The sequence below is a fragment of the Thalassophryne amazonica genome, chromosome 1 (assembly GCF_902500255.1).
Source record: "Thalassophryne amazonica chromosome 1, fThaAma1.1, whole genome shotgun sequence".
NCBI classification, from domain to species: Eukaryota; Metazoa; Chordata; class Actinopteri; order Batrachoidiformes; family Batrachoididae; genus Thalassophryne; species Thalassophryne amazonica.
Genome location: NC_047103.1, coordinates 59,037,642 through 59,064,317, shown reverse-complemented (window position 1 = coordinate 59,064,317; position 26,676 = coordinate 59,037,642). Strand labels below are relative to the sequence as shown.

Below are 26,676 nucleotides of genomic sequence, written 5' to 3'. Positions count from 1 at the left end.
TCACCGAAAACCAGCTTAATTTCTCGAATAGTGTCCACTCGGATATTCCTCACAGGTCCAGAAAAAATTTTGATAAAGCAATGCGCGCCGTCTCGAGCAACGTGTGAAACAAAGGAATTCAGCCGAGAGGGCGGGACCACATCTCACTCAAGGCCTGCCCACAGGGAAATGACGTCACTGACACAAAAAACTCACGTATGCGCATGAGGGTTCAAGCATGATTGGTGTAATCGCACGTCATTCAAATCCATATAGTTAAAAAAAAAATAAAAGGGTCGGTTTATTGTCTAATAGACCTCGTACATTCACTTAAACATTTTAACAAGTGGTGCTGAAGGTTCTATAATATCTTCTATGGTGACAAGATCAAGGGCTAGTAACTCCTCGTCAGTGATCATGATGGTAGTTACTCTTTGCCAGCATAAAACGGGTGTGTTTGACAGCACTCATCAGACTGACCAATACTTAGAACAATGGAAAAGTCCAAACGTTACACCAGCGTCACTCCACAGTGAAGCAAGTTTTACATCACCAAGGACAGAGGGTGCAACCCTCTCAGAAGCCCCTGTTCCACAATCGGCAGCTAGAATGAAATTTGCAGCTGCCCAAATGGACAAGCCAAATGCCATCTGGAGAAAGGTTTTATGGTCAAACAAGCCAAAGATTGAGCTGTTTGGCCACAATGGCAAGAGTTATGTTTGGAGAAGGTGAGACATTCAAACTTAAGAACACTGTGCCAACTGTCAAGCCAGGTGGTGGTAGCATCATGTTCTGGGGCTGTTATGTTGCCAGTGGTACTGTTGCATTGCACAAAGTGGATGGACTAAAGAAGGAGGACTACCTCCAAATTCTTTGACACCTCAAATCAACAACTAGATGGTTGAAACTTTGTCATAATTCGGTGTTCCAACAGGACAATGATCCCAAACACATATCAAAAGTGGTCGGGAGTTGGATAAATTAGGCTACCACGAAGCCTCTGCAATGGCCTTCTCAAAGCCCCGACCTCAACCCCATTGAAAATTTCTGGATTATGTTTATAAGACAGGTCCGCGCCAGGAAACCAATCAGTTTAAATGAACTCTGTCAATCCCGATGAGTGCTCAAATATGCAGCCAGAATTATACTAGAACCTTGTGGATGGCAACCAAAAGCATCTGGTTGATTTGCTAAGGGGCATTTAACCAAATGGGGTGTGTGTATATATATTTGAGCCTGCATGTATAAATTTGACCCTGTGTGGATTACAGAAGATCCAAAACAAATTTGAATATGTGCACCCAATTCTTGTTTTTTAAAAGTCATTAATGATGAGTGCTGTACAATCATTCCACCCTGGCAAAATAACGTTCAAAGACATCATTAAAAACTCAAAATTACAATGACATTCAGGCCCACAATGAGTATATAAACCATACCTACTGGTGCTGGGGGAAAGGACTCTAGCAGGGGGTTGTTACCTGCGCTCTCTGACACTTGGCATGATGTATTTGTTTTTAACCAGATAACTGAAAAACTTGATACTGTCACACAAGCTGTCTAGGTTCAACATGTAAAACAAATGTATGTATTAAAATAAAAATTATATACAGAAACCAGCCACACAGGGGTTAGTTTGGCTTCATCACATCTGTGTAATATATTCAGAAACATCCTTCAGGCCTGTGGATTCATTGTCCAGGTATTCCAGGATGACATTACCACCATTATAGAGTGGCGTTTCTGGGTGAGCCAACAGTGACAGCAAAGTGGCATCCATCTGCATCGCCTCACCCATCTGAGGATGGCACAGCCGCAGCTTCTGCAAACAGCAAGACAACATAAAAAGGAGACTGCAAACTGCTGAAGACTTATTCAAGAGATGTATATATCTGATGGCATACTTATACAGGCTCATTTACAGTGTATAGGTAATAGTTAGCTTAGACAAATATAGATTTCTTGATAACACTTTACAATAAGTGCACACTAATTAATGCTGTAACAAACATTAGCTAACAGCGAATTCTGAGTTAACTGTTGAGTAATTATTTATTAATTTCGCTCATGTTAACTAGGGTAATAATTAAAACATTTATTAATTTATAAAGCTACTGAACACATAAAAAAAATAACTGAAACAGTGAAGTCTTAATTCACTGTTAATTATGCAGTAATAACCATTATCTAACATGAACACATTAACAAATGATAAACAACTAAATGTTAATGACTGTTACTGCATTAACTAATATCAATTTACTTCTACTGTAAAGTTTAACAAATTTCTTTGAATTGTATCAGGACACAGGTAGCCTGAAGCACACACCAGGAATCAAACCCCATTCTACAGGATGGTAGTTCAACTCCTATTCTCCAGAGCCAATTGCTCTATAGTAGGACAAGTAATCTTCAATAAAGTAAAGCTATAACTTGTTCGTGCTTGTTCTTATGCATGTTAGATGTCACTTGTTTCAAAAAATCCTGAGTCAAATATTTTTATTGTGATGGCAGATAATTTTGTGGAAGTAATATCTTATGCCCTCCCCCTTTATTGTCTTGTTTAAAAATTCTAACTTCATCTAGTGTGCCAACCCCCCAAAAAACTATAACACTTATTTTAGTTGCCAGTTTTGAAAGTTAAAGTCAAAGTTTAAATATTTCATTTGTAGAATAGACCCAAACTACCATATACAAGGGGTGATTGAAAACCTTTGAGCCTAACCAAGAAGCCACAACTGAATTAATGTAATGCTTTACTTTTCAACATGATGCCAGTGTAAATCCACACACTTTTTCCAGCATCGCTGCCTTAATACCATGCTCATAGAAGGTCTTATCCTCGAGCTCAAGAAAGTCGTCCACTGCAGATATGACATCATAATAATGAGTTCCAACAAGACGCCTTTTCATTTTTGGAAACAGATGGAAGCCGGAAGGAGCCAAATCAGAAGAAAAAGGTGGGTGTGGAACAAGTTCAAAGCCACATTCATAAATGGGAGCCATTGCGATGACCGACGTGTGGACTGGAGCATTGTCCTGATGAAACAAAACACCTTGTCAGAGCATTCCACATCGCTTCTGCTTCATTTTCTCCTGCAGCCATCGCAAAAGGAAGTATAATAGGCCCCATTGATAGTTTGTCCCTTCTGTAGATAGTCTATCATTATGATGCCCTCAGCATCCCAGCAGACAGAGGCCATGATCTTTACAGCAGATGAGACATCTTTGGCTTTCTTCATAATTATAATAATACATTTACTGTGTGAAGTATGAAACATGTATAAAAATACAATAAGCACACATAAAAAGTAAGTAGTGTAGGAGTAATTAAATAACAGTGCAAAACACAGTAAAATAAAAAGCAAACAGTCAAATAATAAATCAGCAATCACAATAATCAAATACCGTAAAAAAAAAAAAAAAAAAAAGTATTTTTTTTAAAAGTACTGAAACTTGGAGCATTAACCACCTGATAAGGGAGACCATTCCACAAAGTTACAACTCTGTTAGAAAAACAAACAAAAACTCTGAGGTCATATCTGCATCTTTGCACCTCAAACATACACGAGTGACCTCTAAAACTGGAATAGACTGTTTTGGAAAAAATATTCAGGCCTGATATTTTCAAAACCATAAACCTCAATCAGATCCCCACTAACCCTTCTATTTTTAAGTAAGCTTCAATTGTTTTAATCTCTCCTCACAAGGTAAATCAACCAATTCTGGTACAATTTTTGTGGCCCTCCTCTGAACTTTTTCCAATACATTTTTGTCCTTCTGAAGATGAGGGAACCAAACTGGACACAGTACTCTACATGAGGTCTAACATAACTTTTATACAAGATCAAAAAAAGATTCTTTGGAAATATAAGTAAAAGTTTGCTTGATCATGCCCAAAATTCTATTTGCTTTGGCTGCTGCAAAGTACATGAAATCATTCTCCTCTAACAGCTTCCATTATAATTCCATTCATTTCAAATTCAAAAGGATTCAAAAGGATTCAAAAGAATTTTATTGTCATATGCACAAAGGAACATGTTCCCTGCACAATGAAATGTGTTTACTGCATTTAACCCATCCTAATTGCCAGTTAGGAGCAGAAGTCGCCTTTAGGCGCCCGGGGACCAGCTCCAGATGTATGTCCTGTCTTAGGTCAACAGCAGGGCTGAGCAAACCATGACCGACCTCATGACGACAAACGACACGCATAAGCCGGCCCGGTACATGAACACATATAAAAAGCACACACAAGGTAAGGTAAGACTTGGGAAAGAAAAACCTTCATTGCTGCTGTACTGAATCATGCAGCAGCAATGCAGGAAAAAACCCATCAGCACAATGAACAATGATCACACACAACAACAGGAGGAGAGATGACGACCGAGATTTGTAAGAGTCCAGTTATCAGACAGAACACCTGGAGGCCACCTTTAGGCGCCATCAATGGCCTTGCTCGTCCGTTCTGGAGGGAGGAAGGGCCCAGCCCTGAACAATCCACTGTCCACAGTCAACATCAGAGCTGGAGAAGCTGAGGGCGGGTGAAGACCAGGGGGGTGAGGCATGAGTGTTGTTCTTCTCCAGGAGGTTTTCATCACAGCGGCCTTGAAGTGCAGCTGTGTTTTGGGAAGCCGAATGAAAATCCAGGTTAGCAGATGCCTGAAAGATTCCACAGTCTGAGACAGAGTGGCTTTCAATACATCTGAATTAGGAGAGGAGATGTGGTCATTATTGACGATCAATGCGGTTTTCTAGTGCAGCGATCCTACCAGAGATGGTTTCCAACGCGCGGTTAACACCTGCCGACTGAGCTGACACTGCCCTTCCAATCTAATCAATCATGTGGGGCAGCTTGGACGGGCCAATTATTGCCGCTTCCACTTTCTTAATTTTCCGGTAAACCAGCGCTATGCCCGCTCCACACAGCAGGAACCCGGTCACCACCATGCCAAATATATACACATGTTCGACGTCCTCCACAGACAGCGTGTAAAGGCACATGACCTGCCATTTCCTCCAACTGTCCATCACGTAACCCATCACGTGTCCCGGCAGGACAGGTCGGGTCCTCCGCTCCCGAATGTCTTGTAGAAAAAATAGTGTCAACTGCGTTCAGAGACCACTTTAACAGATCCATTTTTGCTGTTTCCAGAAGAGCAAAGCTGGCAGCCTCACAGACAACACGCCACAGAAGCAGGAAAGATAAGGAGGAAGGGAGAAGAGAAAAATGTGACCGTCTCGGCCGAGAGCAAGGAGGCAAAAAAAAAACAAAAAAAACTGGTAACATAGATTTTTACTATCTATATGCATAACTTTGCACTTGCTGCTATTAAACCCCAATAACCACTCATCAGACCATTTTAAAATGTTGTCAATATCATTGTGTACATGGCTGTTGGTTAACCAGTGACAGAATCAGATGATAAAGTTTTGTGTCATCTGCAAAAATTTTACATTGTGTATTCAAACAGCTGGTAAATCATTTATAAATAGAAAAAATAACAACGGTCCCAAGACAGAGCAAGGGAGAACCAATGTTTCCATTGCTTCCACTGTTGTTTGGACTCCAGTTCAGAGTGATGGACCCAGGTCTCGTCCATGGTTACGAATTGTCGCATGAAGTTATCAAAATCTGCCTGAAAAAGCTGAAGATTCTCCCTGGATATCTGGAACCTAGTACGTTTCTGATCGGCCGTGAGAAGTCTTTGGACCCACTGTGCTGAAAGTTTTGTGATTCGCAGTTCTTCTATCAAAACATTATGAACTCTCTCCTGAAAAATGCATACAGTACTGGCTATGTGACACTCACTTATTCTTCTGTCATCAAGGACCATATCGCTCGAGGTGGCAGTTCTAGGTTTTCCTGATCTTGCTCCATCTTCAATGTTTGTTCTTCCCCTCTTGAATTTGGCTGACCAGCGTTTAACTGTAGCATAAGATGGGCCATCCTCTCCTAATGCCTCTACCATGCCCTCATGGAGATATTCACTTTTTGTGAGATACTGAGTCACAGCACCACCAGCTTTGTCCATGTTGCCAATCCGACACACCCCTACTCACTTCACTGAAATACTGTGTCTGCAACACTGCACCTAGTGAGTCAAAATTTCACAGATTCTCAAGAGAAATGGTTTCTCAGAATGCAAAAGATGAAGAGCCACACTCTACTTTTTCTGCATCAGACTCAAACCTTTTCAGTCAATCCTCATCCTTTTCTGTTTTGACATATTTTGGTGGCTGGAAGGAACAAATTATATATATATATGAGGTCTGTTAGAAAAGTGTCGGACCTTATTTTTTTTTTTTCAAAAACCTGCTCTATTTGAATCAAGCCTGCTTGTGTGAGCCAACCTTGAACCTTCGTGCGCATGCGTGAATTTTTTCACGCCTGTCGATTGCGTCATTTGCTGTCAAGCAGCATTTGTGTGAGGTGGTGTGTAGTGCTCTCGGATTTTCATTGCAAGGAAAATGACAGAACGAGTGGAGCAGCGCTGCATCAAATTTTGCCAGAAACTGAGCGACAGCCAGGTGGAAACCATTCGGAAGATTCAGATGGCTTTAGGTGACAATGCTCTGGGCGTCACACAGATTAAGGAGCGGTACAACCGGTTTAAAGACGTCCGCACAACGGTGGAGAGCGAGCCGCGCTCCGGTCGGCCATCAACATGCTGAAATCAAACCAGATCATTGCCAAAGTGAATGCTGTGGTGATGCGGGACCGTCGTGTGACTATCCAAAAAATAGCAGAAGAGGTGGACATCAGCACTTTTTCAACACATTCCATTGTGAAGATCTGGCCATGAAAGAGTTGCAACGAAATTCGTGCTGCTGCTGACGGAGCAAAAGCGCCTTCGTGTTGAAGCCTCACAGAACATGCTGGACTCCGAAAAATGATTCCCACCTCTTCCACAATTTCTCGGATAGTCACACGACTGAAAGTCACCAAAAGCCGTCTGAATCTTCTGAATGGTTTCCACCTGGCTGTCGCTCAGTTTCTGGCAAAATCTGATGCAGCGCTGCTCCAGTCGTTCCGTCATTTTCCTTGCAATGAAAATCCAACGCGAGCACTGCACACGTCCTCACACAAAGGCTGCTTGCCAGCAAATGACGCAATCGACAGGCATGAAAAGATTCACGCATGCGCACGAAGGTTCAAGGCTGGCTCATGCAAGCACACGTGATTCAAATCCATCAGGTTTTTGAAAAAAAAAAAAATAATAAGGTCCGATACTTTTCTAACAGACCTCATATATCTAAACAGTTATCACATCCCATTGGTGATGATTACAGAAGGCATGACATAAAGACAGGAAAGGTCAGTGTGCAAAAAAGTTCCTTTGACCACTCCCTTGTTTATTCACTTGGGGTCGCCAACATGCAGATCCACCTTGGATCTGCATGTTGATTTGGCACAAGTTCTACAACAGATGCCCTTCCTGATGCAACTCCACATTACATGGAGAAATGTGGTAGGGGTGAGGTTTGAACTAGGAACCTTCCACAATGAAACCAAGTGCACTAACCACTTGGCCACCACTCCTGCTAGTGTGCAAAAAAATAAATAAAAAAGGCTGCTGATGTGTTTTTAAAAATCTATTGTGATGACAATTCTGTACCTTTGCAGTCAGTACATTATTGTTGTTCTTGAGGCCTGCTTGGGAGGCAGCGTAATCCACCACTTTCCCCACACTCCATTTGGAACAGAAGAACATCGGCTGGCTTGAGGATTTAGATTCCTTAGGAAGGTAAACCTGAAGATAAGTTCTCTCTGTCTGGAAACCACAGAGCATGTTAATTAGCAGGGCAAAATAATCATAGAATTCTACTGTTGACACACACTACAGATGGCATATGACACGTTACATCAACATAAGAAGCCATGACATTCTAATTTGTAAATTAAAACAATGAGTGCTTGGACTCACCTGTGGTAGTCCCTTGTCTCCAGCAGCATGCATTTTCAGTTTCATCAATGCTACCTTAGCTGCAGTTGCACTGTTCTTTGCTCCTCTTCGTCCTTTATTTTTGGATCCCTCCTTTGACTCTGAGTAGTCACACAAACACACAAAAATATAATCTCATTCACCATGTTAGAGCATTTGCTCTCCAGTTGTTATATTTTGGAACATGATTTACCCAACCATGAAAAAGATGTGGCTTTGTTAATATAGTATTTCTGTATTAGTCTATTCCCGCAAGGTCCACTTGAGAGGTAAAAAGCAATGTGAGACTAACCTGCAGATAATCTGTCAGGATGTTACAGATTAATAAAGAAGTAGACAGAAGTTGGTTGAATGGGACAACTGTGTTATGATTTAGCCAGTAAACTGAATGGGACAGGTTAATAACAGTGTGACAAAGCCATTTGCTCTGTAGGTACATCATTGCACAGTGATGTCAAATACATCAAAATCATCTTATGTTTTTCCCCACTTAAGCCAAGGAAGAAAATAATCAAATGTGTAATAGTAGGCCAGGAGTGGGGATAAACATTTCTCCTTTTTTCCCCCATTAGTGACACTGGCCTTCCCTCATAATGGTTTTTAGTGGAAAATGTGCTTTAAAAATCCCATATATTAACAACAACAACATCCTGTCCAAAGTGATGACAACATGTGGTGACAACAAAAAATGACAAAATTCTAAATACATCAAGGAAGGTCAAGTTATCAATTACAAATCCATTTGCCGATAACGGTAGTGTAAAACAAATAACTGAAATCAACAAACAGAACTAACCCATTATCTTTTGCACTAGCTCTTTGGTGGCTGACATTCGAGGCTTTGGGTTCTCAAATTTCTCACATTTGTGATCTTCGTGATATCGATGGCTGCAACACAAGAATAAGAGGAATTTGAAACGCTCAGTTTAACCATTCCATTAATAAAATAGTAATAAAGACAACAGTCAAGAATATCACCTTCATTTTGAGTCATGCTGTATAAACCCAAATGAGCTTCTAGAGCACAGCATATATCAACATGAAAAAAAAAAATTAATGGAGGAAAGATAAATCTTTACACCTACGCCAAACAGAAATGTTTTCCACACTGTGGACAAATCACAGGCAGCAATTCTTTCCCTTTGCAATCTGGAAATGAGCACGGATAACTCGTGCTGCCACCCGATGTGCAGAATTCTCTTTTCACAATCACCTGAAAAATAGAAAAAGAAATTCAGTACAAAACCTAATCAATTCATATCTCATTAATGGACGTTCTGCGTAAAACAATTAAGAAATGTTCGTGTAAGTGTTCTTTTCATCTTTCGTCAATGGTAAAACAGTATAACTCCAAATGATTAATTTACAAATAGCGATTATAAAATAAAAAAAATCAATTAAATGACAGAAAATGTATATTCAATTTTTAAAAAAGTGGTACATTATAAAAAAGTCCCCTTATTTTATTTAAACACAGCCCATTTAAAATGAATAGAAACCTGATTACTTTGAATGATTACAGCCTGATTCCACATAGACAACAAATGGGATGAATAATCAACTGATTACTCAGTGCATAATGAATTAACACGATGTACAATCATGTAATAGTTCACCCAAAAGAGTTCAGTTTTAAAAGTAAAGTGTAAAGCCAAAAGAGATACCCATTATCTCTAGTCTTTTTCTCATCAAAAATTTGATATTCAAAGCCTTTTCATAATTTTTACTGCATGATTTTTTAAATAATGCTTAAGATTTGTAGTTACTGTATTAAATACAATCAAGCAAGCACTTTGAAAAGGGGTAACATAAAATAACAGAAACAAGAACAACGTACAGATAAAAGACAAAACACACCTACAAAATTTTAAGAGTATGAAAAAGAAGAAAAAGTGACATTTAAGATAACATACATCATCATGCTCAACAGCATAATTTACCTGTGAACATGAGTGGGCCTCTCTGCTTCTGTGATCAATGCTACAAGAGACCAAAACATTTCAATCTCACTTAGACGTTGATTACAAGTACTACAATTACAATGCTGGAGCACTCTGAATGATTATTTGAATATTTTCAATTAACAGAGGAGTTGGTTGGTCCATAAGATAGCACAAAATGGCAACCCAGATTTTCACAATATAATACAAGTACAAGTACAATATGATGCCCTAAAATGTCTCCTTTTGTCCACAACCCAATAACAATGTGGTGTATTGTCAGAGAGGAGTAAACTGGAAAACAAGCCAGAAAATATTAACATTTAAGAAGCTGAAATAAAAAAATGTGGATTTGACTCAAAATAATTAATCAAATATCAACATAGTTAAGTCATTTAATAATTGATTAATCATTGCAGCTTTAAATAGGATCAATTTAATGCTTCTTCAACATGGAAACTACTTTGGATTTGGAGATACAGCAGTCTTACCAGAAAATACCACCACATACATCACAGGTAAATGGAAGGAAATCTAGAAGATGAAAAGAGTGAAGAAATTCATTCATTTAGTATCACAGCATGGATTTAGCAATAAAATGTAACATCATCTATGCCAAGTCCAAGATGTATTTGTGAAAAATAAGTTATGAAGGCTTTCTTGGCAAAATGGCAACAAGCAGGAATGGCAATATCCCAAACCGCAACAAACACCAACACATTATAGCAAAATGGCATATACTCGGGAGAAAGATGCTCAGCACGGAGCAACCAGACAGGAGGACAAGACGGAGGTCAAAGAAGAAGAAACAGGCAATTGTTGTGTGGGCCGCTGAAGAGGAGGTACTGCTGGCCCACCACCACAAGATGGCGCCCTGCTTGAAGTGCGGGCTTCAAGCACGAGAGGGCGTCTGAGCGACCGGGAGTGACAGCTGTCACTCATCATCCGTACCAGCTGTCACTCATCCACTACTCAACACCATCACCATAAAGGCCGGACTGCAACTCCACCTCCCTGCCGAGAAATCAGCTACCTTGGAGGTAATATTCTCTGCTGTATTTAACGCTGACTAATAGTCTGAACTTCTTTGCAGCCGTTTTCCTGTGGGATTGCCTTATCTGTGGGATTAGCGTTTGGTGTGATCAGCGACTGCTTCGCTTCACACCCCAACCAGATAAGTGGTTAGACAGGAGCTGCACGAGTGTGTGATTGGAGGTGGAGGTGCTCCCTCCTTACTGAACACAGACTGTGGGATTACTGAGTGTGCGTACTCACACTCACCTGTGCTGTTTCTATTCTCTGCCAGCAGTACCAGGTCTGACAGCTGAAGACGGTGACCACCTGGGGACCCAGGACTTGGCGGCTCCGGTGTTCTTCAGGTCCGTTGGCGGTGAGGGCCGTGTGGGATCCGGCTCGGTTCTGGACGGGCGTCTCCTATCCTCAAGCCTGCCCACACGTCACCCAACGTGTAATTGACTGTAGTCCCAAACTGATTGTTGTCTGTATTCCGTTGTGCACAATTTACAACATTAAATTGTTACTGTTTGGCTTATCCATTGCCCGTTCTTTTACGCCCCCTGTTGTGGGTCCGTGTTCCTACACTTTCACAACAGGCAATATCGAAATAGCAAAACATCAACTAAAATATTTACAATAAAATAGTAAAAAGTCTACAGCCTTTGGGTTTTTTAAGATTTCAATCATAAAAAGAAAAACAAAATCACACAGATTTGTGCAAGTGTCAAGGTGCTGGCCTAAAAAAGTGACAACTGAACGGTCCCCCCTAAAAATTGGTCCGCCTTGCCTTCACTTTGCATGCATCATTTTGGACCACAGTAGCGTCATTTCTGAGCGTCAGCAGCGATTCACCTAGGGCTGAAACGATTAATCGAGTAATTCGAATAATTCGATTACAAAAAATGTGCGAGGCAAATTCTTTGCCTCGAAGCGTCGTTTAAAACTGTAGTATATATGCCAGGCCTGTAGGTGGCACTGTAACGCTCCCACAAAAAAACGAGAAGAAGACCGTTGCCCATAACTAACGTACGAGGTCTATTAGAAAAGAAACCGACCTTTTTATTTTTTCAAAAACTATATGGATTTGAATCACGTGTGATTGCGTCAGACAAGCTTGAACCCTCGTGCGCATGCGTGAGTATTTTCACGCCTGTCGGTTGCGTCATTCGCCTGTGGGCAGGCTTTGAGTGAGCACTGGTCCACCCCCCTCGTCGGAATTCCTTTGTCTGACTTCTTCCCGAGAGACTGGCGCTTTGCTTGATCAAAATTTTTTCTGAAACTGTAAGGCACATCCAAGTGGACACCATTCGAGAAATTCAGACGGTTTTCGGTGAAAATTTTAACGGCTGATGAGAGATTATGGAGTGTTACTGTCGCTTTAAGGACTGCCCACAGAGCCGGACGGCGTGCCACGCCCCAAACCGCCGTCGTCAGCCTGTTTCGAGCTGAAAACTTCCAAATTTAAAGTGGATATGACACTTAAAGACAACATAGTCTTATTACATGTAACAAAGGTTATATAATTCGGTCAACCTAAGCGTTTTGGGAAAATGGACGCAGTTCTCCCGTTATATATAACATTTGAACGTCCCGCCACTGAAAAATGTGCACGCCCCCTGAACAGCTTCCCGCTGAGCACCAAGCCGAAAATACGTCACAGGCTGTAGACCGTATCGGCTCGTGCGCCTGGCGGCCGTTGTTTACACTTTTTTTTTAGCGGCAGAAACTTTGATTAAACACAGCTCTCAGGGACTTGTTTGTCGATATGCCTGACCAGTGTGTCGCAGCATATTGCACAAACACAAGGGCGAAAGGTTTTAGCCTTTTCAAGTCTAGGCAGATTGATCGAAAGCTGCGGTGTTGTGTGATGCACGAAATGTCCGGCTGCCGCTCCCTCCGCTCGCACACCCACATTTGCTCCAGACAGCAGATACTTTCCTCTACTGTCCCATGTTCTCACTGCTCACAGGAACACATAAAATGTCAACCCCACAATAATCTTGCAGCATGTAAACACGACGGCGTAAACACGGCAGCGGCATGAAAACACAGCGGCATAAACACGGCAGCGGCATGTAAACACGGCAGCGGCATGTAAACACGGCGGCGTAAACACGGCAGCGGCATGAAAACACAGCGGCATAAACACAGCAGCGGCATGTAAACACAGCAGCGGCATGTAAACACAGCAGCGGCATGTAAACACGACGGCGTAAACACGGCAGCGGCATGAAAACACAGCGGCATAAACACAGCAGCGGCATGTAAACACGGCGGCGTAAACACGGCAGCGGCATGAAAACACAGCGGCATAAACACGGCAGCGGCATGTAAACACGGCAGCGGCATGTAAACACAGCAGCGGCATGTAAACACGACGGTGTAAACACGGCAGCGGCATGAAAACACAGCGGCATAAACACAGCAGCGGCATGTAAACATGGCGGCGTAAACACGGCAGCGGCATGAAAACACGGCAGCGTAAACACGGCAGCAGCATGTAAACACGGCAGCGGCATGAAAACACGGCGGCGTAAACACGGCAGCAGCATGAAAACACGGCAGCAACATGAAAACACGGCGGCGGCATGAAAACACGGCGGCGTAAACATGGCAGCGGCATGAAAACATGGCAGCGTAAAGAGGGCAGCAACATGAAAACACGGCGGCGGCATGAAAACACGGCGGCGTAAACACGGCAGCGGCATGAAAACACGGCAGCGGCATGAAAACACGGCGGCGGCATGAAAACACGACGGCGGCAACACTCTTGCCTCTGCTTCGGCTCCGCCATAAACACTGTCGGCATTATTTTCGCTGCCAAAATACTCCTGGTTTGAATGTTCGTCCGAAAGATACGGCTCCAATCTGTAGGGTCTAATCACTGTTGCGACATCCTCAGGATCCGAGTCAGAAATAATCCACACTTGAAGAGGAGTCAGAAAAGTTCTTGATCTCGTCACAGTCTGACGTCCATCGGTTCCTGTTGTCGATCGAACAAAGACGGGACTCTCCAGCCTGTGTCGTCACGGCATCATGTGACCGCCGAAGGTGCGCTGAAAGCGCGCTGTCCAATTAACATACTTTTGAGAAGCTGTACAAACTTTATTTTTCAGTGATAATGAGTATAATTACTTTCAACTTACTATAAAATATGTATATTTTGCTACTTATATCAGTTTTCCCTATGTTTTTGAGGTGTCATCTCCACTTTAAGCCTCTGTTGACCCAGGACGTCGTGAGAGAACAGAGAAGTTTCAGAAGAGCTCGGGATCATCAGTTTATCCAGACATTCCACTGTTAAAGGAGATTTTGTAATGAAAGACATGCGGACGGATTCGCGCGTCGGCACCCAGCCGCTCATGGCGCGGCGCCACAGAAAAACGCCTCCGTGTTGATAATCATTCGTAAGATTCAGGCGGTTTTCGATGGCTTTCAGTCGAGTGAGTATCCGAGAAATTGTTTAACAGCACGTGATTCAAATCCATATATTTTTAAAAAAAATAAAAAGGTCAGTTTCTTTTCTAATAGACCTCGTAAGTGCTAATTTTACAAAGCCACATGCTGAGTTTACTTTTGCATCTGATGGTTAATAAACACATTATTCCCTTTGATCGTTTTGTTTGTAGTGAGTCAGTCTCAGACGTGCTACTGTGTTCTGTGTGTGAGTTTTAACAATGAACCAAGAAAAGTTATTTGTGTTTGCATGTACTCCCATGTGTAATCCAGCCTGTATGATGACAAATAATACAATAGTCTAAAATGAATGCATGCTTGTTAGAAACTTGATGAAACTGACAGAGAAAGCATGGAAGAGCAAGACGTCCATCAGTCTGACTTTCCAACAGATCAGAATGAAATATGTCCAATTTTAATCGTTCAGGGAGAGACAAAGGGGGGCGGGGGGATTTATTTGTTGCCTTTTAGACAAGCTAACTGTAGTATATTGTTAGAATGATCTGGGATCATCATTGATCGATTAGTTCACCCTAAGGGGGCGCATCAGTATTTGATATGTCGTAGTATGTGTGCGGCAGAATAAAGGTCACATACAAAGTGTTCACCCGTAAATATGCCTCACCGTTTAATTTTATAGTGTAACAAGTACACAACATGGTGGCAGAAGAAGTTTTTTCTTCATCCACATGAGACACAAGACACCATTAGTTTTCGTCGTTACTCCGCTGTGGTAAGAAGAAAGTTTAGTTTTACGTTTACATCGAGTGACCGAACATCAACGTTAGCATGGACCAGTTCAAGCCACCTGCACCGCTAGTGCTAACAGGCAACCTTAGCGAGAATTGGCGCCGATGGGAGCAACGTTTCCAGCTGTACATGACAGCTACGAGTGCGGACGAGAAGGATGAACACACGGTCACACGGTCGGTGAGGATGCGTTAGAGATCTACAACACCCTCGATGTCAAAACAGAGGAAGTGGATGGTCAACCTGGTGAACCTACACTCAAAGATATACTGGAAGCCTTCAGAAAATACTACATTCCAAAGAAGAACATCGTGTTCGAGCGCCATCAGTTTTGGTCACTACTCATGCCAGAAGGAGTCAACGTTGACCAGTTCGTGATGGAACTTCGCCAGAAATGTAAAAACTTGTTTGGAATGACTGAGAATGACATGATAAGAGATAAGCTTGTGTTTACTGTGCCTGATGTTCGTGTGAAAGAGCGACTATTGAGAGAAACGGACTTGACTTTAGATAAAGCAGTCGATATCTGCAGAGCAGCAGAAGTCGCTAAATCACAGATGTGTGCCATGCGATCAGCTCAGCCAGAGGCGTCAGTGGAGGCTCTTCACAAGGTGTCAGCTAGCTCGGAGAAGGGGAGAACGGGCATGAAAAGAAAGCCAAGACCACAAGAAAAAACAAAGGCACAAGCAGCAAACGTAAATACATGCAGAAAGTGCGGCGGGGCACATAAACCTCGTCAATGTCCAGTGTTTGGCGTCATATGCCACAACTGCAAAAAGAGGAACCACTACGCGAAGATGTGCACGTCAACACAAGATAGAGGAGCCACTGCCCGAGGAGTGCATTATCTTGAGGTCGAATCTCTGTTCAGAGGGACTATGTCCTGTGCTGGACCCAAAAACAGTCAGCAGGAAAATGCGTGGTACACAACAGCCAAAATACAAAATTAGTTTAAATTAGACACTGGGGCAGACGCGAATGTGCTCCCTCTGAGCATTCTGCAGGAGATTCCGGGTCCTCATCAGCTGCAGCCCACCCGCATAGCTCTCGTGGCTTATGGAGGAACACGTCTGAAGCCAGAAGGCACCTTGAGTCTTACCTGTGATGTAGCCAGGACAAAGTCAGATCTTCAGTTCTTCATCACCAAGCACTCCTCCACTCCAATATTAGGCAGAGACGCATGTAAACAGCTGAAGCTGGTAAAAAGAATGGAGACCATCGCTGTCAAGGCACCAGCCACAAAAGAGGAGTTAGTGGACGCCTACCCCTCCATCTTCAGTGGTTTGGAACAGTTTCCCAGGGTGCATCACATTCACACAGACCCACATGTGACCCCAGTAGTGCACGGCTGCAGGAAAATCCCCATCGCTGTCATGGACAGGCTGAAAACCACGCTGGAAGAACTCGTAGAAAGAGATGTCATCGCACCTGTGACAGAGCCCACAGAATGGGTAAATAGCCTTGTCATTACAGAGAAGAAAAACGGGTCGCTCAGGGTGTGCTTGGACCCTCGTGACCTGAATGAGGCGATCAAGAGTCAGCACTTCTCAATACCTACCTCAAAAGAAGTACTCCACAGGCTGTCAGGGAAAAGCATCTTCTCCATCTTAGATGAAAAAGATGGATAATGGCAAGTGAGACTGGACAAGCCCTCCTCAATGCTCTGCACATTCAGCACACCATGGGGCAGGTTTCGCTTCAAGAGACTTCCTTTTGGCATTAAGTCCGCCAGCGAGGATTTCCAACAAAAAAAACTGAGACATTCGGCAACATTGAAGGAGTGCATATAATTGCAGACGACATGATCATCGCTGCTGCATCTGAGGAAGAGCATGATGCCATTCTGCAGAAAGTCATGGACACTGCACAGAGAAACAACATCAAATTCAACAAAGAGAAAATTCAATACAAGGTGGACTCAGTCAGATACATGGGACATGTTGTCACCTCGAAGGGTGTGAAGCCGGACGAGTCCAAGGTGTTAGCCATCAGAAACATGCCACAGCCTGAGGACAAGAAAGGACTACAGAGGCTACTGGGAATGACAAGGTATCTCTGCCAATACATCCCAAATGAAGCTAAATGACTGCCGAACTCTTTACTCAACTTGCCAGCGAGCAATGCTCACACGTTTATTCTGCAAGAGACAAATGTGGGCGTTACAACACAGAATGACGTGTAATTATGTACAATAGCTATACAGTGACCCATTAACAGATATTTATCAGTAACATGTACTACAACTATAATCCTATATGCCCCCCCAAGTCTTTGGAATGATACAGCAAAGACTGATATTTGAAGCACAATCACTGGTAGTCATAAAATAAGTGTATTGAATTTAAATGAAAGAGGACAATGGATAATGAAGGGTCACAGGGATAGACTACCCTCTTCCCAAGCATCACAGCGGCCTCCATATAAGCTAAGGGGGAGGGGGCAGGCCATGGCGGGTACAACGCCCAGCAGCAGTGGTTGGGAGTACATCCTCCTTGAGTCCTGGTGAGTTGAAGTCCTGGAGAGCTCTGAGGGCTCAGGGCATGCGTCCAGTGGATGTGACACAATCAGTCCGCAGCGGAGAAGGGCCTGGTGATCGCGGTGTGGATATTCCTGGTGAGCAGTCAGGGGTTGTAGGCTCCACTGTGCCTGCAGGAGGAGTATCGGCAAGTGCTGGGATTGCCGGTATCGGAGATGCAGGTGGCCCGTGTGGCATCACCTCGGGCGGGGCTCCGTGAGTCTTGTCAAGCCGGACCATCAATGGCAAACCTGGGGCCATCATCAAGTGATCCCTCTGGATAACTGGGGTGTATCGCCGAAGGAACTGGCTATTACGCAGGGTGACACGGCCCGATCCGTCAATCCGAATCACATACTGATTGAACTGTCGCACTTCGATGACAATACCGGTCTTGTCCCACTTGGTTGGGTGAGGGCCGGTTTGGTTTTGGATGCGGACAGGGTCACCGACCTTTAAGGGGGGTAATGTGCAGGTGTGTTCAGAGAGGCATTCGGCATCACGCATGTGGCGGTTGCGCAGTGCTTCCTCTCTGGCCACAAGCGTCAAACGCCATGTTGGGTGGGGTTGGTATTTGCCTGGATGGATGGGAATGGAATCCCTTATGGGCCTCCCGAAAAGGCACATGGCTGGGGAGAGATGGGTGTCTCGGTCCAGTGTATTACGATATTGCAACATAGCTCTTTGAAATTTGTCAGTGTTCAATGACCCATCAACTACATTGTCAGTTATCATGCGTTTGACAGTTTTGACACCCACCTCCGCCCGGCAGTTGCTGTGAGGGAATGCCACAGAGGAGAGGCGGTGTCGGACGCGCCAATCACTAAGGAAGCGTTCTGTCAAGAGTGCCGTGAATTCTGGTCCACCATCAGACAACAATTACTCCGCAATTCCATAGGTGACAAACGTGCGACGAAGGGCCATGATCAAGCCTGATGCTCCGTTGGCACTTTCCTCCATGACTGGCGAGTTACTGTAGTGATTGACGATGACGAGGAAGTGTCTGCCTTGGTATGAGAAGTAATCAGCCACAACACATTGGAATGGGTACGCAGGCAGTAAGGGGGCGTGGGAGAGGCACTGGGCTGAGAGGGAGCCATGCGGTTGCAGGCAGTGCATCGTTCTCGTAGCTCTGTGATAGCAGGGGTCATACCTGGGCCAGAAGAAGGATGACTCTGCCCTGGAGCACATCTGGGTGATGCCTTGATGGGCTGAGTGGAGGGCCTCAAGCACCCTATTATGCAGGGACGCCGGGATGATGACTCGGTCACGGTAGAGGGTGACACCGTCAAAACTGCTCAGATATTCACTATATTGATGGTATGGTCTGAGTGCTGGGGGGAGGCATGCCTTAAGCTCTGGGAAGCCATCCTCGATGAGGTTCAGCAATTCCACCATGGTTGGATCACTCGAGGTGGCCAGGCGGACGTCATCCCATGAAACTGATTTGATCACTGTGTTATCAGTGGAGTCATATGAACATACCTCAGTGATCGTCGTGTCGGTGCAACGTAGACGGGCCAGGACATTGGGGGTAGGGTTGGTGTGACGCACAAAGCAGACAAGTCATCAGGTAGCTCCAAGTGTGATGGTTTCCCCACTGGGTGTCTGGACAGGGCATCTGTAGCAGCATGCCGGGATCCAGGGATGTGAACAACGCGAAAGCGGTATAGCAGGGTCTTCTCCTTCAGGTTTCGTAGGCAGGGATTTGGGATGTCATCCAATCGCCTCTCGCCTAGTACTTTAAGGAGGGGTTTGTGATCAACAGCTATGATGAGTTCGGGGCAACCGATGACAAAGTAGCGAGCCTTGTCCAGGGCGTCCACGACAGCTAATGCTTCCTCTTCAATAGGCACATACCTGGACTCTGCACCCGAAGTAAATCTACTGCCGACCAGGGTAATCTGCCATCCATCTGGGCAGCAGAATGTTCGCGATGAGGGGCATGTGCAACGCTTCTGGAAGAGCCAAAACCCTAAGCCGTCCTTGCTCCAGTCTGTGGCCAGGCATGTGGGCTTAGATTTGTCAAAGATTGCTACACCCTTTTTGATCTCGTTGATGATGAGGGCTTTGGTTTCCTCGAACAGCGTGTTCATGTTTTCGGTCCAATCAAACCTGATTCCCGGTTTCAGGAACTGGCGGAATGGCTGCATTCTCTCTGCGGATGCAAAGACGTATGACACCTGATTGACCAACCCGAACCAGCTACGCATGTCTGTAATGTTTTTGGGACTGGGAAGTTCTGAATGACCTCAACAGATTTAGGGCAGGGTTGCACTGTTGTAGGGTCAATTTGGAAGCTCGCAAATTCGACTTCATGCGTTCCGTCCTATTGCCAGAATGAACTTGTCTGCCACAATACTCACACAAGGGGTTGCCAGGTTTGGGGCATGTAATTGAGAAATTGCATACACTAGCCTGTCCTCTCAAGCAGGCAGCGAATGCAGGTTCATCCCTGTCCTGTCGCATATTATGAAGTTGGACGCGAGCTACCATGATGTTCTCCTGGCGGACAGCAAGCGTTGTCATGTTTTGAAGGACTGTGGCTTCGGCACTGCTTGAGAGACAGCCGAATATGCAGGTGAGGTCTTTCCTCAGCAAGTCATCACAACATTCCAGGAGCTGGTAAACTATATCCTGTCCAGTAAGGTGTGTGGCCATTTTATAGTCATTCCACTGTTGCTGGAAGTAGGACCATTCCTCGTTAGAGCCAGCCGCCGAGACAGTGGGCCGTTTCACCTTCTCCGCAGAGGCCGTAAAGGCAGTAGCTGTGCTGGGTGGAGGGTGGGCTGTGTTGGCGTGTATATCCAGGAGGCGGATGAGGACTTCTGGAGGAGTTGAACTGGGCCAGCTGACGCCGCAGCCTGGTGCAGGGCAGTCGATGTTGGCCATAGTGGATGAAACGTGTGAGGATAAATGAGTGCCAAACTCTTTACTCAACTTGCCAGCGAGCAATGCTCACACGTTTATTCTGCAAGAGACAAATGTGGGTGTTACAACACAGAATGATGTGTAATTATGTACAATAGCTATACAGTGACCCATTAACAGATATTATCAGTAACATGTACCACAACTATAATCCTATAGAAGCCATGATCACAAGCCCACTCAGAGAACTGCTACGAAAACATGCTGCCTGGCACTGGAGCCATGAACACACTGCTGCACTAGACAAGCTCAAGACCGCCCTCATGCAGGCCCCAGTACTCCAGTTCTTCGACCAGAGCAAGCCACTCACCATACAGTGCAACGCATCAAAAGACGGACTCGGCGCCTGTCTGCTGCAGGAAGGTAGACCACTGTCTTATGCTTCACGAGCACTCACAGAGTCTGAGAAGAATTATGCTCAGATAGAGAAAGAGCTGCTGGCAATAGCTTTCGCAACCAAGCGCTTTCACCAGTATGTCTATGGCAACACAGTGACTGTACAATCAGACCATAAGCCACTAGAAGTCATCTTCAAAAAGCATCTGAGCAAGGCACCAGCATGACTTCAGCGCATGCTATTGCAGCTCCAATTCAGCTCAGCTCAGCTTGACCTGAGAATAACCTACACTGCAGGCAAGGACATGCACGTTGCTGATACCCTGTCCTGCGCTGTTGCCACTGACTGCAAGGATGACGCGAAAAAGGATCTGTTCGAGGAGAGAGTAGTGCATGCAATGGAAGCCACAGATGCACTCAACGCAGACACTCTCTCAAAGGTCAAGGTGGCCACGGCTACAGACAACGTACTGCAACAGGTGATGCAGCTACACAACAAAGGCTGGCCGAGACGACGGAGCAGTGTTACCATCAATATACGAGGTCTGTCCAAAAGGTATCTGACCTTTTTATTTTTTGCAAAAAACATATGGATTTGAATCACGTGTGATTGCATCAGCCAAGCTTGAACCTTCGTGCGCATGCGTGAGTTTTTTCATGCCTGTCGGTTGCGTCATTCGCCTGTGAGCAGGCTTTGTGTGAGCAGTGGCCCACCCCTCTCATCGTTTTTTATTGCAAATAAATGTCTGAACGATTTGGAGCTTTGCTGCATCAATTTTTTTCCAGAAATTGTGAGAGACCTCCAGGTGGACACCATTCGGAAAATTAATATGGCTTTCAGGGACGATTTTATGGGGATTACACAGATTAAGGAGTGATCCAGATGGTTTAAAGACCGCCCACAACTGCTGAGAGCACGCCGCGCTCTGAGCGCCGATCGACAGGCTCCAACCCCGCTGGAACAACCAGATCATTTCCAATGTGAAGGCTTTGTTGATCCGGGACGTCGTCTGACTTTCACAAAAAGGCAGAAGGTGTGGACATCAGCACTTTTTCGGCACATTCCACTGTTACAGGAGTTTTTTTTCATGGAAAGAAAAGCTGAGGGACGCGCCACGGAGCCGTTCATTACGCGGCACAAAACCACCTCCGTGTTAGTCTCACAGGACGGCTTTCAGGTGGATTTCAGATGGCTGTCGGTTGCTTTTCAGTCGTGTGATTATCCGAGAAATTGAGCATGAGCTGGACATGCCCCAACATGTTCTGTGAGGCTTCATCACGGCGTTGCTTTGCGCCATGCGGCTCCACCGCGACGCGCGGAACTCCACTCCTCTTTCCATGACAAAAACTCCTGTAACAGTGGAATGTGCCGTTCATTTCTAAACTGGACACTGTCTTGATCCGGTATGTCGTCTGACTAGCACAGGAATTGTGAAAAGACGTGGACATCAGCACTTTTTCGGCACATTGAGACAGACGTGCGTCTTCGCCAGACATGGAATCCCAAAAGAGCTGGTAAGCGATCATGTTCCTTTCGCCAGCTCTGAAATGAGAGTTTGCGTCGTCATGGGGCATAAAGCTTGTCCACTCCAGCCCTGGATATCCACAATCAAACGGCCTTGCAGAGAGAATGGTAAGGACAGTAAAGCATTCACTTAAAAAGGCAACACAGACTGGCACAGACCCGCACTTAGCTCTCCTGTCACTACGAACCACTCCAGTGACAGGCACAGAGTTTTTACCAGCACAAGTCCTGATGGGAAGAGTACTGCGAAGCACCTTGCCAAGCTCCACAGCTGTGGTGCAACCAGCTGTCCCGCATGGATTTCACTCTAGGCTGAAACACCTACAAGCCAGGCAAGAGCACTACTACAACCACAACAAAAAGACTCTGCCAGAGTTTGCTCCTGGTACCACAGTTCACATGGCAACACGTCGTGGCTGGGAACCAGCTACTGTCCTAAGCAAAAGAGTGGAACCACGTGCATACAACGTACAGACTCCCAGTGGTGTCACATTCCGGAGAAACCGACGTCATCTGAGGAGAATCCACCCCAGTCTACACAGAGAAGACGACGATGAAATGCTGGAGCAACCCATCGCTTCACAGAGCGAGGACAGCGCATCACAGGCCCTGCAAGACCAGCACACTCCTGCCTGTGAACCAAACAACCCCACTCCAGCTGCTCCCACCTACAGCACCAAAAGGGAGAGACTTGTGAAGATGCCTACAAAGTTCAGGGACTATGAGTTAACATAATACTTAGGTCCAGCTTACAGATTAGTCTAGTTCTGACTTTGTTTACATTTACGTGTTTCAGTTTAATGAGTTAAATTTTTTTTTACTTCCATATCTTTATAATCAACAGAGTGACTGAAATAAAAAAAGAGGAAAAGAGACAGAACAGAAAATCAACAGTGTCTAAAAAAAACATGAAAAGAAAAAGAGACAGAAAAAGAACGGAAAATTTTTTTTTAAGACTTAATTTATGTAATGTGATTCGAAGTGTTGGAGAAAGTGAGGAACACGGACCCACAACAGGGGGCGCAAATGAACGGACAATGAAGAAAGTCAAATAACAAGGCTTTACTGTTGTGAACACACACAACAAACACAACAGATCACAATTGTGGAAATAAACCAATTCCAATGGTGTCGTGTGGGCAGGCTCGACGATAGGAGACGTCTGTCCGAGTCGAACCGGAACCACCCGATTTCCTCTGCCACCGAACCCCGGGAATACTGGAGCCGCCAAGTCCCGAACTCCCAGGTGGCCACTGCCTCCGCTCGTCGGATCCGGTACTGCTGGCGAGGAACAGAAACAGTCAGATGTGGGTGCGGCTGCACCCAGCAACACGTAGGGTGGAAACACCACCTCCACCTCTAATCAAAAACAACACTGCAGTGTAGGAATATGGGTACTTATCCGATATATGTCCAATACAGTCTTCAGCTGTCTTAGGCACAAGCAATAAAGTGTTATTCCTCTGAAATGAAGCGACTGGCTGAGTACGTTACCTCCTTAGTAGAGCGATATCTCGGCAATGAGGTGGAGATGCCGTCCAGCTGATATACCCCTCCGCTGATGGATGTCAGCTGTCTCAGTTGATAGGTGACGGCTGTCACCTTGGCTGCTCCTGTGAGGCGGCAGCGCCCTCTGGTGCCTGGAGCCCGCACTCCAGGCGAGGCGCCCTCTGGTGGTGGTGGGCCAGCAGTACCTCCTCTTCAGCGGCCCACACAACACGAAGGTTGTTTTTACAGTATAAGGATATCATTTAAAATGCTTAATGCAGAAGTTATTTCTTGTTGTAATGTTAAAGATGACTCTCATGCTTAAAAAGGGAGGATGTAGTATATTTTTAGAATGATCTGGGATCATCATTGATCGATTAGTTCACCCTAAGGGGGCGCATCAGTATTTGATATGTCGAGTCTGTTCTTCAGTGTAGTATATGTGCGGCAGAATAAAGGTCATATACAAAGTGTTCACCCGTAAATATGCCTCACCGTTTAATTTTATAGTGTAACAAGTACACAACACTAACCGTGTCATTACAGCTGTGCCAGCAGCTAATAACATAACAGGTTAAACTCTGCGCAAACATCACTTAGGCTAACGACTGTGAGACATTTTGTCAGAAGTAAAATTAACCATGACACAATGGGCCTCATGTATCAACGTTGCGCACTTGTGGCGCAAATTTACGGTGTAAATTTGAAGTACACAAAAGTTGCCGTGACATGTATCAAGCAGTGTGCACCTGCCCATTTCCAGCATATGCCCGACGTGACCTTGATAAATGCGGCAGGTGAAAACAATCGTAATTATAATGAACACGCCCATAAATATTCAGACTCCGCTTAAGACACACCCTCATTTTACGACATGGAAGCCAGGAAGACGGCAAAGAAAAAGAACTCCACCAATCACGACGCGTGCCAACAAAGCGTCAAAAGCGGCCGTCGTATTGTTTTGTAGTATAATCAAAAAAGTGTTACAGTGGTCCCTTGTTTATCGCGGGAGTTACATTCTAAAAATAGCCCGCAATAAGCGAAGTCCGTGAAGTAGTCAGCATTATTTTTTACAATTATTATAGATGTTTTAAAGCTGTAAAACCCCTGTAAAACCACTTGATACACTTTTCTCAATCAGGCATGAACATTTTCTCACTTTTCTCTCATGTAAACACTCTCAAAGTTCCAACCTTTGTAGAGAAATAAGACCAACCTGTTTTCAGGCCCAAATATTTGTTTGAGTAATAAAAATAGAACATTTTCCTATAAATAATTATGATGGCTTTTAGAACTAACGAATTTAATTTTAACGATCAACCTACGAGGTTGGACACATAAGAAATTATTAATAGTGACTGACCAGTATTTCACAGTTCCTCTGATCACGCCTCTTCGTCCTGACGCCGTGCCTTTTTCCACTGAGTCAAACCTCGCTGCAGGTGTCTTTTTCCGAGTGAAGAACACAGTTAGGGGTAGTTGTTGGCGCTCTTTTTTCTTCTGGGCGAGAAGATTCTTATAAACAGACACGCAGACCACAATGCACTGTAAAAAAAAAAAGCATGCAAAATTGGACTAAAAAAATCCGCGAAACTGCGAGGCCGTGAAAGGTGAACCGCGTTATAGCGAGGGACCACTGTATTCTCTTTTCACGTCAATAATTCTTGACATGTGGATATGTGCTAGCTCAATTAGATACGCCTAATTTTACAGATTTCTTTATTTTTAAAATGTATTTCTTTCTTTATTTTATTGTAACAAACGAATGAAGACGACAAAACCTGATTGCAGCACGGGCGAAGGGAATGACAACACTACAGTTGTAATTATCAATTCCATTGTCTAAAACGATCACACCACATAAAGTTAAGCTCAGCGCTGCTCTGGCTCCAGGCTCTGGAGAAAAAGGGGAGCAGCGCTTTCTTTGCGGTCAGCGCTGTGGCCACGGATCGTGCTGGAAACCAACAATCCCGCAAAAGCGGGATTTGTATTAATTATTATGTAGTATAATCAAGAAAGTGTTATTTATTTAACATATGCATTGATTTGTATGATGGCACTGTTTATCATTTTCATTTTTATGTGGATTCCAGTGCTGGTTCATTTTGGTGTGTAATTTACACCACCTCTCGACCTGGTGTATATTTTCAGCGCACCGTACGCCAACGACCACATTGATAAATGCCACGTAGCGCAGCCATTTTGGCGTACACCCTATATACGCTCAAATATCGCCGTGCGCAACGTTGCTACGTGAGGCCAATGAAAGGCTCACTAAAAGTCTGCTAACGAGTCTTTCATTGGATTCAGGTGTGTTGAAGCAGGGAGACAACTAAGAGTGTCAGGAATGTGGCTCTTGAGGACCGAACTTGGCCACCCCTCGTTTAGTCGCTAAGGTAGCTAGCTTAGCAGGTGCGGATGACATGTGGACAGCTTGTTTACACCTCGCTAAGGACACGGTGTTAGCGCTTTTCAAACAAATATCAACTGAGCTTATTTCCTCTAATGACGATGAAAATGGAAAGAAACTGACCATTCTGATGACAAGAGTCGAGTTGACAATGCTTCCCAATGTCTAATTCAGCCATTTTAGCACAGAATGTCAACACCAACTTTGACCTCGACACGCGTAGTCACGTGACTTCAAATTTGTACGGTGGGGCGGGTGTTTGGGAAGACTACTTTTTATTATTATTTTATTTTTTAACAGGACATGATGCGGGATATACGCTTTGGGAAGACTACTTTTTATTATTATTTTATTTTTTAACAGGACACGATGCGGGATATACGCTA

The 26,676-nt window shown here is 44.4% G+C and overlaps 1 protein-coding gene across 2 annotated transcripts; it reads right to left on the bottom strand.

Annotated features, from left to right (window-relative positions):
• Positions 1-1,544: 1,544 nt before the first annotated feature.
• On the bottom strand, positions 1,545-26,512 carry zfand1 (zinc finger, AN1-type domain 1). Of its 2 annotated transcripts, XM_034170575.1 has the most exons (8): positions 26,414-26,512; positions 10,354-10,396; positions 9,863-9,902; positions 9,008-9,135; positions 8,719-8,810; positions 7,905-8,023; positions 7,596-7,751; positions 1,545-1,801 (listed from the first exon to the last, which is right to left on the bottom strand). In XM_034170575.1, exons 1-8 carry the CDS (start codon positions 26,466-26,468, stop codon positions 1,625-1,627), a joined length of 810 nt encoding a protein of 269 aa, XP_034026466.1. In that variant the 5' UTR covers positions 26,469-26,512; the 3' UTR covers positions 1,545-1,624. The 2 variants fall into 2 exon arrangements, with proteins under 2 accessions (XP_034026466.1, XP_034026475.1); XM_034170584.1 differs by lacking the exon at positions 26,414-26,512 and having other exon boundaries at positions 9,832-9,902.
• Positions 26,513-26,676: the final 164 nt, after the last annotated feature.

Bases quoted from the DNA above. Each gene is read 5' to 3' on its own strand.
- zfand1 (XM_034170575.1), bottom strand. From the start codon at position 26,468: ATGGCTGAATTAGACATTGGGAAGCATTGTCAACTCGACTCTTGTCAT. The intron at 8,024-8,718 runs GTTAGTTCTGTT...GTGACTACTCAG, and splicing joins GCTAGTGCAAAAGATAATGG to AGTCAAAGGAGGGATCCAAA. The intron at 7,752-7,904 runs GTGAGTCCAAGC...TGTGGTTTCCAG, and splicing joins GAGACAAGGGACTACCACAG to ACAGAGAGAACTTATCTTCA.